The sequence below is a fragment of the Anguilla anguilla genome, chromosome 3, assembly GCF_013347855.1.
Source record: "Anguilla anguilla isolate fAngAng1 chromosome 3, fAngAng1.pri, whole genome shotgun sequence".
Classification (NCBI taxonomy): domain Eukaryota; kingdom Metazoa; phylum Chordata; class Actinopteri; order Anguilliformes; family Anguillidae; genus Anguilla; species Anguilla anguilla.
In genome coordinates this window covers 10329483-10345912 of record NC_049203.1, presented here as the reverse complement: position 1 = coordinate 10345912, position 16430 = coordinate 10329483, and the positions used below count along the sequence as shown (strand labels likewise).

General features: G+C 43.1%; 1 protein-coding gene across 2 annotated transcripts in view; it reads left to right on the top strand.

The window, feature by feature from the left end:
- Window positions 1-16221, top strand: part of LOC118223163 (dedicator of cytokinesis protein 2) — an 81662-nt gene extending 65441 nt beyond the window's left edge. The window contains exons 29-51 of one of the 2 annotated variants that reach the window (XM_035409374.1): window positions 63-141; window positions 296-396; window positions 911-969; window positions 2199-2347; window positions 3749-3834; window positions 4107-4263; window positions 4433-4473; window positions 5988-6078; window positions 6840-6950; window positions 8091-8180; window positions 8820-8924; window positions 9752-9893; window positions 10006-10087; window positions 10426-10510; window positions 10737-10823; window positions 11057-11233; window positions 11508-11591; window positions 11707-11844; window positions 13418-13548; window positions 14875-15067; window positions 15335-15440; window positions 15537-15685; window positions 15788-16221. In XM_035409374.1, the coding sequence (XP_035265265.1) occupies window positions 63-141; window positions 296-396; window positions 911-969; window positions 2199-2347; window positions 3749-3834; window positions 4107-4263; window positions 4433-4473; window positions 5988-6078; window positions 6840-6950; window positions 8091-8180; window positions 8820-8924; window positions 9752-9893; window positions 10006-10087; window positions 10426-10510; window positions 10737-10823; window positions 11057-11233; window positions 11508-11591; window positions 11707-11844; window positions 13418-13548; window positions 14875-15067; window positions 15335-15440; window positions 15537-15685; window positions 15788-15799 (2455 nt within the window). In that variant the 3' untranslated portion in view covers window positions 15800-16221. Of the gene's footprint in view, window positions 1-62; window positions 142-295; window positions 397-910; window positions 970-2198; window positions 2348-3748; window positions 3835-4106; window positions 4264-4432; window positions 4474-5987; window positions 6079-6839; window positions 6951-8090; window positions 8181-8819; window positions 8925-9751; window positions 9894-10005; window positions 10088-10425; window positions 10511-10736; window positions 10824-11056; window positions 11234-11507; window positions 11592-11706; window positions 11845-13417; window positions 13549-14874; window positions 15068-15334; window positions 15441-15536; window positions 15686-15782 lie in introns of both variants that reach the window. The other variant, XM_035409373.1, reaches the window with a different exon arrangement.
- Window positions 16222-16430: the final 209 nt, after the last annotated feature.

Below are 16430 nucleotides of genomic sequence, written 5' to 3'. Positions count from 1 at the left end.
AACAAAGCATATGCAGAATTGGATTTTAGCGTATTCTCTTTCACACTATCTGTTTTTATCAGAGTCTTTCTCGGAGCCATCAATACCTATGCTGACACCATGAACCTCAAATTCCTGGACAACAACAACTTTGAAGTGCAGGTCAGCCGTCTACCTATGCAGATGTCATTTATGCTCAGGGCAATACATTACTGTATCTGAAGTTCCAATACCTTACTATAACAGGCATTCCTCTCTCTCTATCTCTCTCTCTTTCTTTTTCTTTTTCTCCTTCTCTCTGTGGGTTTCTTTACAGTTGTGGAATAATTATTTCCATTTGGCTGTGGCATTCATTACCCAAGAGTCCTTGCAGCTTCAGCACTTCTCTCCTACTAAGAGGAACAAGATCCTCGCCAAGTGAGTGTGTTTTAGACCTTTTGTATCTGAAAAGGTTTACCTTTGGTGGTATTTGAAGGAATTCCAATTGTTTCTTTGTAAAGCAGTCCAAGATCCAATCTCTAATTATCATTAGCATTATTTTTTTTATTACTAGAGAGTTATTGTTATTATTATTATTATTATTAGTAGTAGTAGTAGTAGTAGTAGTAGTAGTAGTAGTTACTTACATTAGTCTGTGACTATCCACTTACGGAAACAGTAAGACTGGTGCTATTGCTCTGTTGGACTATGCCCTTAAAACAAGAAAAGATTGGAAATTGCCTCTTGCAGTAACTACAGTGTATACTGTTACTATTCGCTAATAGTAACAGTAGACCAGGACTATTTTCATATAGTCACTGTGGGTAGGACTGTCTATTTAAATTAACAGTAGAGCCAGACTGTGCTTGGATTCAGAATTGCTACTGTACTGGGAGTCTAGATAATTCACACGTTGTCTGTCTCTGCCCTTCCATCTTTCTCTTCATCTCAGATATGGGGACATGAGAAGATTGATTGGCTTTGCAATTCGGGACATGTGGTACAAACTGGGTGAGTGCACAAAAAAAATAAAAATAGAAGCAGTACAACATGCATTTGTCTATGTGTGTGTGCGCGCGCGCATGCGTGTGTGTGCATGCCCATATTTGTCAATGTGTATGTGTGATTCTGATTCTATTTGATCTCTTTTATACATTTGATATACAGTAGTTAACCAGCAGGTCCTTTTGGAAACTTTAATAGAAGTGTGTATCCCAGGCAATGCCCACAAATAGTTCTTTTCACAACTTTCTGATGATACCAAGCCTGGCGTGGCTCGATATGAAAGTACCACAGCCTTATCACAGGAGCACACCAGGGATTTATTCTGCCTCGATACTATCCTCCCATGCATCTTTCTCCCATCGCTAAATAGACCATGCACAGGTATTTCTCTCCTTTCCACCCACGGATGTACGCACTGTCTCGGGCATCAGAGCTTTTCTTAATGACATTTCCAGTCGGGTGATCAGGTAGAAGCTCAAACGTAATCCTCCCGAAAACTGAGTCCTCCACCTACTGTACCTGCTACATCTTCCTCCCCCATGGATCTCTCACATTACCCAGAGGACACTGGGACAGTTATGTGGAGCTGCCTTTTCTTTCTCCGCAACCCCTTCCGAAATCTCTCCGAAATCTATTTCTGATGACACATGCTGCCCGGCTCATTGTCCAGGCCCTTGTTCTGCCCCCCATAGACTGCAGCGGCTCCCTCCCTGCTGGTCTCCCTGCATGTGTCCATAGGCCCCTCTGCCTGCAGGATTCTGCAGCTCATCGGATCTACAGTCAGCCGAGCAAGCAATCAGCTTATGGTGCAGAGGGAGGAACTGAACCCTATCAAGTGCAATCTGTTATCAAGCCTTTCAGTCATGCTGGAACACTCTGGCCCGTATACCTCCTGTCACCTTGTCCTTCCGTTCTGAAAGAAACCCTCCTCTCGCTCGTATCCCTCCGGTACTCTGGCCCCCGGTGGTCAACTTTTATATGCAATCTGCTAAATGCCTAAATGTAAATACATTACATTACATTTATTTGGAAGGCGCGTTTATCCTGAGCGACATACAGTTAGTGCATACCGAAGGTCACTGGAACAACTGCAGAACGCAGGTTCGATAAGGTGCGGTTCTCATTAAGTAAATGTGGGTGCGGTCAGAGGGCATGCCTTTGTGTGAATGACAGGCGCGTGTGCTGACACTCGTATGTGATGTGCGTGTGTGCGCGCGTCTGTGTGCATGTTACAGGGGTGAATAAGATCTGCTTCATCCCTGGGATGGTGGGGCCCATCCTGGAGATGACTCTGATCCCTGAGGAGGAGCTCCGCAGGGCCACCATCCCCATCTTCTTCGACATGATACAGTGTGAGCACGGACACTCTGGCCACTTCAGAAAGGTACTGCCCTCTCTGTGCACTCATCACCATTCACTGTGCTTTACGCCAGTCATAAACGAGGCACCAATCACTACGGACTCCTTCGATGAACAAGTTTTAGCCTGAAAACAGCATGTGCAGTTCATCTTCATGGGGTTTCATCGGGTTATTATTGGTGCTAAAATGCTAAATTCTCCATCGTGAAAGCACTGAAAATGCTATCAACATCAACATCAGACAAAACGATGTGTCTTAGCATACCTGCTGAAGAATATATAATATGGGACAGTCAAACTTGTTGCCAAAGGCCAAAGATTTTTGCAAATGTTAATAATAATACTACTAATAATCAGAGTGCATGGCGGGCGCTTTGTAGCTTGCATTGCCATACACATTCATTAATATCAAGATATGGCATCATTTTGGTCATGAAGTGCATTTATTTTTAAAATGCAGCACTTATATACTGTAGAGAACATTCCATGCTATGCAAACACAGCTAACATGGTCAAGTTTGTGCATTGCGTTTACAGCGCATGGTATGCTAATGCTAAACAAAAATCTAAGAATAATCACTTTTTATATTAATTAAAGACTGGGAAGGCAATAATCAAGATCACTGACATCATTGAGTACTGTGTTTTCACCTGTGTTTCTCTTGTTCTTCTTAATAAGCACTATTACTTCTGTTAGTCGGGTTTTATAATTGCTATTGATCGTGGGCCTGAAATATTTTATCACTATTGCTTTATGTGTTTTAATAGCTTTTCTTAATTGTTCATTTATCACACATGACAAGCAAATGGAAAAGTAATGATATTTTATCTAAATGGGATAAATGATACATATTTTTAAAATGTGGCGACAACATTTATAAATGCAAATGGAAAGTTTTTGACCTACATGTATCTCCACTTTTTAATGAAGAAGCCACTCTCGTAAGACTCCACAAAAATATTTCAGGCTGTAACTATAGATAATCAGTGTTCGTTGTTCTACAGAAGGGGAGTCAGTTCACACAACAAAGATGCTTCAGTAACTACAGAGGGGCAGTCCCTCTGAGCATTTATATCATTCATGTCACATCGCTCGTGTCTGCTTCCAGTGATCACAAATCATCACTTGTTATGTTTCAAAGGTCTCCCAAGTAAAGTTAATGAGGTTTATTACTTCTGAGAGAGAAAGCTTAGGCAGAGCACCCTCACCAGTCCAGGCCCCCTCCCATCTAAACTACAGTGTTAGTTATTGTATTAGTCAATATGAGTAAAAATACACACATATATAATATAAGTCATCCATATATTTTAACCCTAACATACTGTACCCTGTACACATTATAACAGTGGACATGGTATACACACTGTACACATTTTACAAACATGAAGCACATTGCACATACTACACTCTGCCTGTCTCCTGCAGTTTGAGAATGAGATCATTTTGAAGCTTGACCACGAGGTGGAGGGAGGCGGAGGAGACGAACGTTACATGGAGCTTCTGCAGACAATGTGAGTCGCCCCCGGCAACTGTCGTTCAAGCACACCGCCTCTCTGCATCCCCTTTCCTGCAAATTTACCTGTGCGTCTCTGAGCCTGATTTTCCGTGGCCTTAAAGCATACAGAAAACCTTTTAGCGCACGCAGAAGTAATAACGCGATCAGTGATTGGTGCGAGACAAATGCCATGGCCAATCGCTGGTCACGTTACTGGTTTTATGAGTGGTAGAAGACTTGGTAGTGGTAGAAGGTCTTAGCGAATCAGGCCCTCCGTCTGCGTTTCAGCCTGCTGGAGTGTGCGTCAGACTGGCCCCAGCTGGTCCCCCAGGTGCAGCACTTTGTGACCCTGGTGAGGGGGCTGCTGGAACGCCTGCTGGACTACAGGGCCGTCATGAGCGACGAGAGCCGCAACAACCGCATGAGCTGCACTGTCAATCTCCTGGTGAGGCCCCGCCTCCCGCACAGTGGGGTCCCGCTCCCTTAGTCATTAATCACCGAACCTGGCTAGCACCTCATTTGGCTTTACTTCATAAGCTCTCACTCATCCAAAGTGTTTAATCGTTGAGATACAAAAGCAATATCATTTTCACACGTGTATTTTTGTTTTTCAGAATTTCTACAACGACATCAACCGTGAAGGAATGTATATCAGGTGATTGTTATTTTATTATGATAAATCTGATGAGGATTTTTATACACTGACTGATCATAAAGGCATCTATAATTGTATTTTATACCTGAACATACAGTTTAATGTAATTATTAACATAATGTATGTAAGTATATTAGGTTATTTCAATTAAATTCTGTGTGTGATAATACAGGTTATATAATTATTTATTTCATACTAACTTTTGCCATCTGTACATTTTGTTTTTCTGCAATTTCTGCAAGTAAAACCTGAAAATGTTTGCTTGGACATTCTCCATGAAAAAGTGACACACTAGCACACACACAAACACACACTCACACGCACACACACACACACTCTCTCATACACACAAACTATTCAGTGAGCTTGTGTGTGTGCGTGTGTGTGTGTGAGCACACACGTGCTCATCACAGTTTAAACATGCTTATAATGATGATGCCCAGATGGTGTGTGCATACATTTGTACACAGATGCATATGTGCGCTATGTGGTTTGTGTGTGTCGTGCGTACGTGTGCGGAAGAGTGCATGGTGTGTGTCCCTGTATAATCTGGCTGGAGATTATCCCCAGTCATACTGAATTAATGTTAAAACCCGGAGGATCGACTGATCCTCTCTAGGCAGCATGTGCACTCATCTCAGGAGAGAGGAGGAGAGAGAGAGGGAGGATGACAGAGAGGGAAAGAGAAAAAGAGAGGTTAGGGGGAAAAGGAGAGTGATGGAAGGAATGAGGGCCTGGAGAGATGTTTGCGGTAAGACAGGAAGACAGCCATAAAGTAGAGCATGTTTAATTTATGCCCAGGAAAAGGATATGTGATAAACAGTGTGAAAGAGCTTGGGGGTGGGCCCTGCTCCCTCCTCTCTAGTATTGCTGCAAGTGAGAACTAAATTAAACTGGAGTCTTATCAGTTAAACAGCCCAGCCTATCGATAATCACTAGAGACCAAGCCAGCAACATATCCCAATATTTTAGTCCTGAAATTCTTATTTCATTTATGTGTTAAGAATAAGTTATTTGATTGGTTCCCTTTGACATTTTTTTTTTCACTTTCTCAGTCTAGACACTTCGTCTGTCCTTCCATAGTACGTGGTGTTATTAAGCCTTAAAGCGGACATTGTGTTGACAGTTGCCTTTTCCTGCTCAAGTATTAACCTATTGACATGTGTGTATGATGTGTGTCATCCAGATAAATTGATTTCCGACATCAAGGCTGACAGGAGCCAGACAAACACAGAGCGCAAAGGTTCAGCAATGCCTGTAATTATAGAGAGACATCTACTGGACAAGTTTGCTCATTGCACTGACTGTGTCCTTGGGTCTTGCATTTGGGATGGAAAAACAGTGATTTCTGTTTGTTTGACTGTGCCCTCTAAGCGCAACTTGCCTGTTTCTGCACTTATGTGGGTCTGTGTACTCATTGCTTTATGTGCATGTGTATGTGTGTGCGCATGGCTGTGTGCCTCCGTTGTGTGTGTGTGTGTGTGTGTGTGTGTTTGTGTGTGGGACTCTTACAGGTACCTGTACAAGCTAAGAGATCTTCATTTGGACACTGAGAACTTCACTGAAGCCGCATACACCTTGCTACTGCACTCACGTCTGCTCAAGGTAGGAAATGTCCACCTTCGCCACTGCAGGTAAAACACACACAGTGCAGTGGAGAGAGCTCAGCAGTGGGCTACACACACACACCCGCGCGCACACACACACACACCCGCGCACACACACACACACACCCACACCCAGTATGGGGTGCCGAAGGCAATGGGTGCAGGTGTAGGGGCTTAAAGGTTTTGGCTTGTTTGTAAGTAGGTACTCTTGGCAGTGCTCACGGAGAAATGTGCAAGCAGTACTGCTGCCAGAGCTGCTTGCTTGTTTTATGATGTGGGCTGCAGCTCTCAGACCTGTGCAGCACAGTGAATTACAGTCTCTGAGGATCGCTGTGTATATTGCATTAACCCCCTTCTCTAATTCAACTTTTAATTCACCTTATAGCTAGCTGTCGAAAAAGCGTGAGCCATTAGCCGCTTATAGGCTGACACGCGCAACACCAAGAGTACACCACTCTCTCCCTCTCCCCCCCCCCTCTCTCTCTCTCTCTCTCACCCAAGTGAATTTACTCTCACCCCTGTCTCCTTCACTCTCCTTACCCTCCCTCCCTCTCTCTCTCACCCAAGTGAATTTACCCCCCCCCCCTCTCGCTATGATACGTCAATGATGAAGGTGAGTCTGTTTTCACTAAGGGGAAAACTGTTGCTTCAATGTGAGCAGGAAATAAAGGGCTTTTAAAAGTCAGTCTCTCTCTCCCTCCCTCCCCCCATGTCTCTCTATCACTCTCTCCCCTCTCTCTCTCTCCTTCCCTCCCTCAGTGGTCAGAGGACCAGTGTAGCCCGCAGATGGATTTCTCCAGTTCTCAGACGCAGCGGCAGCTTAAGGAGACTCTCTACAATAAAATCATTGGGTACTTCGACAAGGGCAAGGTCAGCACAGTACCTCCCCCTCTGACAGTATGCCGTACTGCACCCGGCAAAACTGGGACAAAGTGCCTTAATCTTTTGGGTCCTTAGGATATTTTGGGAAATTGTCACGCCTTTTTGTCACGTTGCTCCTGAAAGGCAGATGCAAATAGCCAAGTCTACCACCATTTTTACAGCGTGATGATGTGGATCAGTACAAAGTCTAGGAAGCCATAGCAGGAATCAACACAATAAAACTTTAAATATCCCCACCTGAGAAACGTTTTTTGTATCCTGTGTGGTTATAATTAATAGAGCCAGCTGGACTTGGAAATAGGATTCCATTTACGACCAACCAGCTGTCTTATGGCACTGACTGTTACTATTAAAGACTTACTTCTGTAGGTCACAGTAAAACATGATTTACTTTTTAAACCAGACCGTTAAAACCAGGCCATTATTAATGGCAAATAATAATGTATAGCACTACTACTAATAGTTAATTAAAATGTGATTTATATGTCATTAATAACAATAGATAAATACCAGTAAATAATTTCAGTGTTATGCATTGTATTCTGTTCCTTATCAGTGCAAACATACAGTGGCATATTTGCATCTCAAGAGAAGCTCCTTTCAATTCACTCCTTGAATGTGGCAGCATCCACTTCAATTCCCCTCTTTTCCATTTTACTTTCAAAGCTGTTTCAGAGCCATTTCTGCAAAACTGCAATGGGGTTCTGAAGTGCTCATTTAGGAGCTCAAAGTGGACCTGACTGTGACACTGTGACTCTCTCTAGAGGTGACCATGACTCCCTGGAGCTGACTGATGCTGTGACTCCCTAGAGCTGACTATGATTCCTGGAGCTGACTGTGACACTGACTCGCTCCGGAACTGACTGTGACTCAGTGGAGCTGATTGTGACACTGTGACTCCGTGAGAGCCAACCAAGACTCCCTGGAGCTTACTGTGTCTGTGGAATCAACTGTGACACTGTGGGTCTCTCTGGAGCTGACTGTGAATTCAAATTGAACAGTATTCAGCTTTAGTGAAAATAAAATAATTAAACTGTGCTGCAAAGGAATTTCACAGAACATCCGCTATATATTTAATTTATTCATTTGTCATTTGGTGTTTTTGTCTCATTTTGTCCTCGTCTCCAGATGTGGGAGGAGGCTATTGCTCTCTGTAAGGAGCTGGCTGAACAGTATGAGATGGAGGTGTTTGACTACGAGCTACTGAGTCAGAGTCTGGTAAAGAGGCTGAGTATTACTGTCTCCCCCACTATATCGGCATGACCGACTCCACCCACTACATCTGCTATGCTGACTTTACCTACCGCATGTGCTACACTGAATCTACAGACTACATCTGCTACACTGACTCCATCCACTGTATCGGCATCACTGACTCTGCCCACCACATCTGCATCACTAACTCCACCCACTGTATCTGCTACATTGACTCTACCCACCACATCTGCAACACTGACTCCTCCCACTACATCTGTAACACTGACTCAGACGCAAGCAGCTGAATGCCAGCTGAAATATGTGTAACTGAGTCACCTGATTGTAGGAGCCATCTGCGATGCGTTTGTCATGACACTGCTCTCTCTGATGTAGTAGGCTGGGTTACTCGGGCTAATCTGTTGCTCCAGATCCTGGCACAGCTGCATCCTTCCTGTAGGATGCTCTCATTATCGTTGCAATTAGAGAGAGCTACAGTACAGCCAGGTTCCATAAACTAAAATTTATTAATGTTAATTTTTTTCCCTGTGAAGTTGGTTGGCCCCAGCAGGGAGATATCCCACTGGGGAGCTGTGTATACACAGAAACGCATGCACAAATGGACAAACACATATTTAATATTTCTCTTTTACTCTTTTGCAGACACAGCAGGCAAAGTTTTATGAAAACATCATGAAAATCCTGCGGCCAAAACCAGACTATTTTGCTGTGGGGTACTATGGCTGTGGATATCCCCCATTTCTGAGGGTGCGTTTGTGTGTGTGTGTGTGTGTGTGTGTGTGTGTGTGTGTGTAGTAGAAGTAGTAGTAGCAGTAGTCGTAGTAGTAGTAGTTGTAATTGCACTAACTGTTACAGGTATGTATTCACAAACTATAAAAATGTGTTAATGTGATTATGTTAGTGTGTTGGAAACCTCATATGTTTAGATTGTGGTGAATGAGAGAGGGAGAGTATGCTTTGATATTGAGGTTCAGATTCAAGGTTCTTGCAATATCTCATTTTAACAAAGTGGCCAGTTCACCTTAGCCTATTTCTTCAAGTTTGTTTCCCTCTCTCCTCTTCCATTATCAAAAGCAACTCCTTGGGCAATTTAAGACACACAGAGGCCCTTATACACAAACAAATGCAGGCACTTCTGGTGTCCACTATCACTGGAAGGTTTTATTAGTTCTCTGAAGGAACACTGCAGCGCAAACGTATTTTGATTATGAGGGCCCAGCAGGACCACATAAGGGGGTTGCTATTGCCCATTTACAGTCACCTAGTTTGAATGCCTAGGGCTCATAATAAACACCAAATAAAGAGCGATGCTTTTTCTCTAAGTCTGTTATTTGTTTCTTTGGGTTAGTATAGAGAGGAGTAACCTGTTTTAAAGGGATAATTAATGCTAGAGTGTACCTGGCAAAATTACGCCTGTATACTGCGCAGTGTGTGTGTGTACGTGTGTATGTGTCCATGTGTGTGCGTGTGTGAATGTAACTGTGTGCATGTGTAGTTTGTAATAGTTTGTGAGCATGCATTGTTATGTGTTTAGATTGTAAGTGTGTGTGCGCTGTACTTCTCTCTATGTGCAGAATAAGGTGTTTATCCACCGGGGGAAGGAGTACGAGCGACGAGAGGACTTCCAGAGCCAGCTGATGAGCCAGTTCCCCAGTGCTGTGCGCCTCAACACCACCAGCACACCTGGAGAGGACATCCGCAACTCCCAACTGCAGTGTATCCTTTACAGGAGGAGGGGGTATAGTCAGTATGGGAGCAGGGAAATGGGGGGCCTCTCTGCTCCACAGTACAGAGTGATGTGTTATTTATCTTGACCCAATTGCACCAGACATCCAGTGTTTCACAGTTCAGCCAGTTCTGGAGATTCCCCCTCGCCTGAAGAACAAGCCTGTGCCCGACCAGATCATCAAGTAAGACCACAGATTTGACCACAAATAAAATCTTATTCCCAATCAGATTACCACTCAACCCAGAGCCCGTGCTCTCATTCAGTAACCCCAGTACCTTTACCTGAGATATCTTGCTCTCATAAGCCAATCACACAACCTCTAACAAAGACAATCATCTCTTCTTATAAGCCAATGACAGTGCCTTATGCCCTGAAGCCCTTTTCTCACTCACAAATCACACTCTTGAGCCTTTGTTTTCACCCATAAATCACAGTGCCTGTTTCTGATGCGATAATTACACAGGAAGAGGGAATCAACAATGCCTCATATCTATCTCTGTCTGTCTGTCTGTCTTGTAGTTTCTACAAATCCAACTACGTGCAGCGTTTCCACTACTCCAAACCAGTGCGCAAGGGTTCTGTGGACCCCGACAATGAATTTGCTGTGAGAATCCATCCACACACATATTCCTCCCAGATGTGCAATAAACACCATTAAATTTTAAAACCAAAGAAATTTGAGACTGAAGATGTGTACAAGCCTATTAATTCACTTCTGTCTGTTTGTTGACCTCTCCCCCTCCTCTCTCTCCCTCTCCCTTTGTGCCCACACACACACACACACGCACACACACTACTTCTTCTGTTCAATTAAATTGATCCTCCCCCAGTCGATGTGGATTGAACGCACCACCTTCCTCACAGCCTACAAACTCCCTGGAATTCTTCCCTGGTTTGAAGTCACCAACACAACGCATGTCAGTACCAATATCTTTCTCTCTTGGTCTTGCAAGATATGAAGATAATCATACCTATAATCATCAGCATTTCTGTAAATTAGCTAGTATAAAAGTACAATTAGGTACACTAAATGAGTACAGTACCATATCATATATTTGGTCATTCATTTAAAAAACAAAAAACGAAGACGTATTTCTGTTGTATTTTTGTGTGTGTATGTGTCCGAGTATGTTTTATGTATTTATATCAGATGACAATCAGTCCTTTGGAGAATGCTATTGAGACCATGGGGACCACCAATGAGAAAATCCTGACCATGATAAACCAGTATCAGGGTGATGACAGTCTTCCCATAAACCCACTCTCTATGCTGCTCAATGGTATCGTGGACCCTGCTGTCATGGGTGGCTTTGCCAAGTATGAGAAGGTGAGGAATGTGCTTGCTCCTGCATGCCTGTGTGTGTGTGTGTGTGTGTGTGTTTGTTTGAATATCAGTGTAATGGGCGTGCTGGGTTCATATTAAACTCTATACTTTATGCTTTAAATTTTAAATTACACAGATATGCAAATATATCACACCCTCCTCTGTGTTCCCCTTGCTCCATCTTAATTCTTCCTCATTGTCATTCTATTATAATAATATAAAAATACTTTTTTTTAAAAGGTTGAATAATACAACACATATCTTTGTCTCTCTCAAGGCATTCTTCACAGAAGAGTATGTGCAGAAGCATCCAGAAGACAAAGACAAGCTGGTTCATCTCAAAGACCTCATTGCCTGGCAGGTAAAAAGCAGGGAGGGGGATGTAATGCATGTTTAAATACCATACATTTTTATAATAATCAAACAGTGAATTCAGGTGTGATCTATTTGACCTTGATGACCTCTGACCCTGACAGACTCCCTTACTGGCTAGAGGTATCAGCCTGCATGGCAGAAGGGTAACGGACGACCTTCGACCTTTCCATGACCGCATGGAAGAGTGTTTCAAACAGCTGAAACAGAAGGTGGAGAGGGAGTATGGAACAAGAGAACTGGTAAGAGCGAGAGAGAGATAGGAAGACAGAAAGAGGGAGGGAGGGAGGGAGGGAGGGAGGGAGAGAAATTTGGTGCAAATTGATCAATAGTGATATCCAGCCCATTACCTTAAAGTTAAGTTTACATTAAATCTTACTTACAGAGATATGCTTAAAATAGCTTATAAGAACAGAAAAAATTGCAGGGGAGAATAAGGCATGATCTCATTGATAATAGATAGTCAAAGCACAACAATAAAATTCTGGATGTGTCGCAAGTCGCCGAGACAGGCTGTATTTTAAAGCCCTATACACCCAAGAGCTGAGCACTAAAAAGAGCTCTTACTCAGCGAGACGTAAAACTGATTAATAACCAAAACTAATTTATAATTGCTCAGCCCAGCACTGCCAACCAGCAACAAATCAGAGCAGGTTAAATTATTAAACACATTACGGTAATAAATACAGGAAGATGTTTTGTCGGGCCCTAAAAACACACCCGATGCTGGCAGAGAATCTTTGCGCTGCAAGAGGTGCAGAGACAGATGCTGGAGATTTGTTGGGCTCACTGACCACACTCTTACAGCTTAAACCAGGCTAACACAAAAGGTCAATGTCACCAGGGTGGATTGTGTTTGTGCACACTGTGAAGACAGATACGGATGAAAAGTATGAAAAATATTAAGAACATAAGAGGAGCCTGTCTCAGTTCAGTACTTTTTGATGGCGCTGTTGTGCGCTTCCATTCCTGTGCTCAATATCCCGAATAAATAAGTGTATTGACTGTGGGGCAACTCCAGAAGAAAACAAATACGTGCTGTGACAAAATGGCTGGATGTAAGGATGATTCTGGCAGAAGAAACATACCTGCGTACCAAATGTCTTAAAGTGGCCGACGGCCATTGCGTTTTTGCTTCCTAGGGGTAGGAAAATAAAAAGAGCAAGCAAAGAATGTTCCAGCGAGATGAACAACACAAAATTGTTCCCCAACAATTTTTCTGGGAGAAGGATGTTTGAGGAAACACAACCAGACATCTATTTTTAAGGTCTTTATAAATAGGTCTGATGAGGGCCCCAAGCAATAGATGGGCTAGTTACCAATCAGCCTTAGCTGTGTGAGTGTAGGTGAATCTACACACAAACACACACACACATTCACCCGAAATAAAATGTGTGTACAGTCACACAAGCACACTCGCAAGCCCTGTCACACAGTAACAGTCACACTCACATGCAAGTGCACGCATGCATACATGCACGTGCTCGCGTGCATACACACACACATGCGCGAAACACACACACACAGTACAGCTGGACATACAACTGTGCTTGAAACTTACCTATAGACTACTCTGTTAATTCACACTCATTAACAGAGTACTCCCTCTCTCATGCACACACACACACCACTGGCCTCTAATTTTGTCATGATCAAGGTTAACAGATGAATAGGTAAAGGCAGGTACATATTGTCAATATATACCTTGAACGTTTAAAAATATCGTTGTATTTAGAAACATACTCTTCGGTTCATTTTAACAAGGCCATTGCATAAGAAACATGCCAAAGTCATCTCTGTGCCCCTGTCTCTCAGCCGGATATGGATGACCGCAGGTCCAGCCGCCCTCGGTCTGTGATGCGCTCCTACCGTCAGTCCATCATATCCATCGCCTCACTGGGGGGCTCCTCTGAGTGTGGGACCCCCACCAAGACACATCCTGACAGGTATTAATATGCCTTCTGCCTCAAACTCCCCCATCTCTCTCTCTCTCTCACACACACGCATACACACACACACACACTCACTCTCTCTCTCTGTCTCTCTCAAACACAGTCTCTCTCTCTCTCTCTCTCTCACACACACACACACCCTCTCTCTCACTCTCACAAACTCTCTCTCTCTCATACACACACACACCCTCTCTCTCTCTCTCTTTCTCTCTCTCTCAATTTCCGTAGCTGTCTCTTCCTCTAGTCCTCTCTGTCTCTCTTCCTCTTTTGTTTAACTGAATTCAACTGTAAATATTTTCCCTCAAACTTTTTATTTTCTCTTGTGAGTCTCAACCTCACTCTCTCACTTGTCTTGCAGTCAAATAAAAAATTCACGAAATATTGTGTGTCTGTATTGGGTGCGAGTGACAAAGCAGAGGCACAGGCAGTGAAAAGCCCATTACATTTGTGAGGCCATGTTTGGGTGCATCAGTAAATTGAGCCTGGCTGCAGCACAATGTTATGACTCTGCTGCTAAACTCTTTATGTGAATTAATGTACCATATTAATTTAAAAAAAATCTTCACAGAAATACAGAAAATGTGCATAATTATTTGAATTATTCACATACACACATACGCGCGCACACACACACACACACAAACTCACAAGAGAGAGCCAAAATGAATATTATGCCCTCACTCATTCTTGTGTAGTTAGTTGTACAGTATTTTACTGTATTCTTCTGAATATCAGCTAAATCATCTATGTTGTGCTTAGCCTGTTTGCTTCTGTATTTATGCAGTATTGACATACTGTATGCTAACCTAAGAGGAAACATAACTTAATATTGGTACCTAGACTTGAATATAATCAAAAAGATAAGACAACATCCTGTTTTTTTAATTATTATTATTATTTATTTTATTTATTTATTTATTTTAGCAAAAACTGAAGAAGGGTCAGCTAGGGGAAAAACAGTTCATTGCTGCCACCTACTGGTGCAGTGGTAACAGTGTAGTGGAGATGAAAGATCTGAAGCTTGGCTGAGTGTGAAAAAATGGCAGTTATAGGCTTTACAAAATTTGAATTGATTACCTCTTTTGGTGTTCAAGTATATGTCTGTATCTACCTTTTTTTCAGTAGAAAAACTTTTGGTAGAAATTCAGATTAAAAAAGAGTAACCAGATAGTTCAGTACAGAAAATAATATAATAATGTATGTATACAATCAATGCAAACCTGAAGTTTATTATACATACATGTTCACAGGAGAAAGCATTGCTCTTTCTCTGTCTCTCTCTCCCCCTCCCTCTCTCTCTCTCTCTCTATGTGGTGTTAGTCTGCTCCCTGAATCCCCAACCCCCCGGACCCCCACCCTGCAGCGGTCCAGTGGAAGCGTCAGCGCGGTGGAGGAGGGGGCCACAGGAGAGGGGGAGGTTCGTCTGCGCAAATCCAAGAAGAGGCAGAAGAGGAGCAGCATGATCTTCATCAGTGAGGAGAAAGAAAGGACAAGCACTTTGGATAGCAAGAGGGTATGAGAGAGAGAGAGAGAACGTGTGAGCAAGGAAGAGAGAATGATAGAGGAAGGGAACTTGAGAAGGTCATGCAGGGGAATGGGAACAGGAATTATCAGAGCATGAGGAGATGAAAGGTGATTTGAAGGAGCTACTCCAAAGACAAGACTAGAGCACAGAAATGTGATGTTGCAAATGTGGTGTAGCTCCATCTGTACCCCCTGGAGGAGAGCCCTTTGTGTCAATGTGTCAGTGTTATAGTGTACACTCACTCTCACCCTCCAGCTGTCAAAGAAGCAGGAGTTCCGCAGTGACACAAACCTGTCAGACGCCAGCGAGAACAGCACTGCTCTGACCAGTACCAACTCCAGATCCCTGCCTACTATCACAGGTGAGATGTGCATATACATGCACACACACACGCGCGCGCACACAGTGCACATTGCCTACATCTTCTTTGACCTTCTTCCTCCTGCGTGCTCTACAGGTTTGTCTCTGTCAGTGGCCAATGGGGGGGAGGAAGGAGAGACTGCGCGCTCTCGCCGGGACAGTAAGAGCGTGTCCGTCTGCCTCCCAACGGACCGCACTCCTGACCGCCGCTCCAAAGGGGTCATCAACCTTTTCTTCAGGGCCAAGGTGGGCCTCCACACATTCAGATGTACACAGCTTAATACGCTGTGTCGCTATACTTCCTGTCTGTCTGATAAACTGAATGGCTGTGTTTCTGTTGCAGCACAGCTCCAAGTCTGAGGAGGGGAAACCACCGGCTGAGCCAGCTGCAGAGAAATCCTCTTCTCATTTTTGATTCGTCTTCATGACCTAAGCTCCACCCCTTTCCTCTCTGTCTCTTTAGCCCAACCCCCATCTCAGCCTTTACAACCACATCAGCCCCACTGTCATTCTTATTTTTATAGAACAAGCTTTTGTTGATCATTTTGAGAGCACCGTTAAGTATTTTATAATAGTTACATAGTCCTGAATATATTTTTAGCAATTAAGGGCCAATAAACAATCCTCACCTGTATTCAAGTGATCCTTTTATAATTTCTAATGGTTTGGATGTTAAGATTTATTTGAAATGAATTTATCTAGCTATATTAACATTTGCTTTGTGTGTTTGTATCGGCGTTTATTTTGAAATTGGCTGAAAGAAATAAACCATTGTTTTGTTACGTGTGTCTTTCCTTTTATCTAAATTGAAAAGAAATGCCTGTCTCTCAGATGTAACGCTTCTCTCACACACCTAGCATAAAATCACTGATTATGTTAAAATGAGAATATTGTCTTAACTATGGTATGTATTCATATTAAAACTTTCACACCAGACTTACACAACAGAGTTCAGTTCCAGCCATCCCAGAATGCCATATGTTGGGCTGAT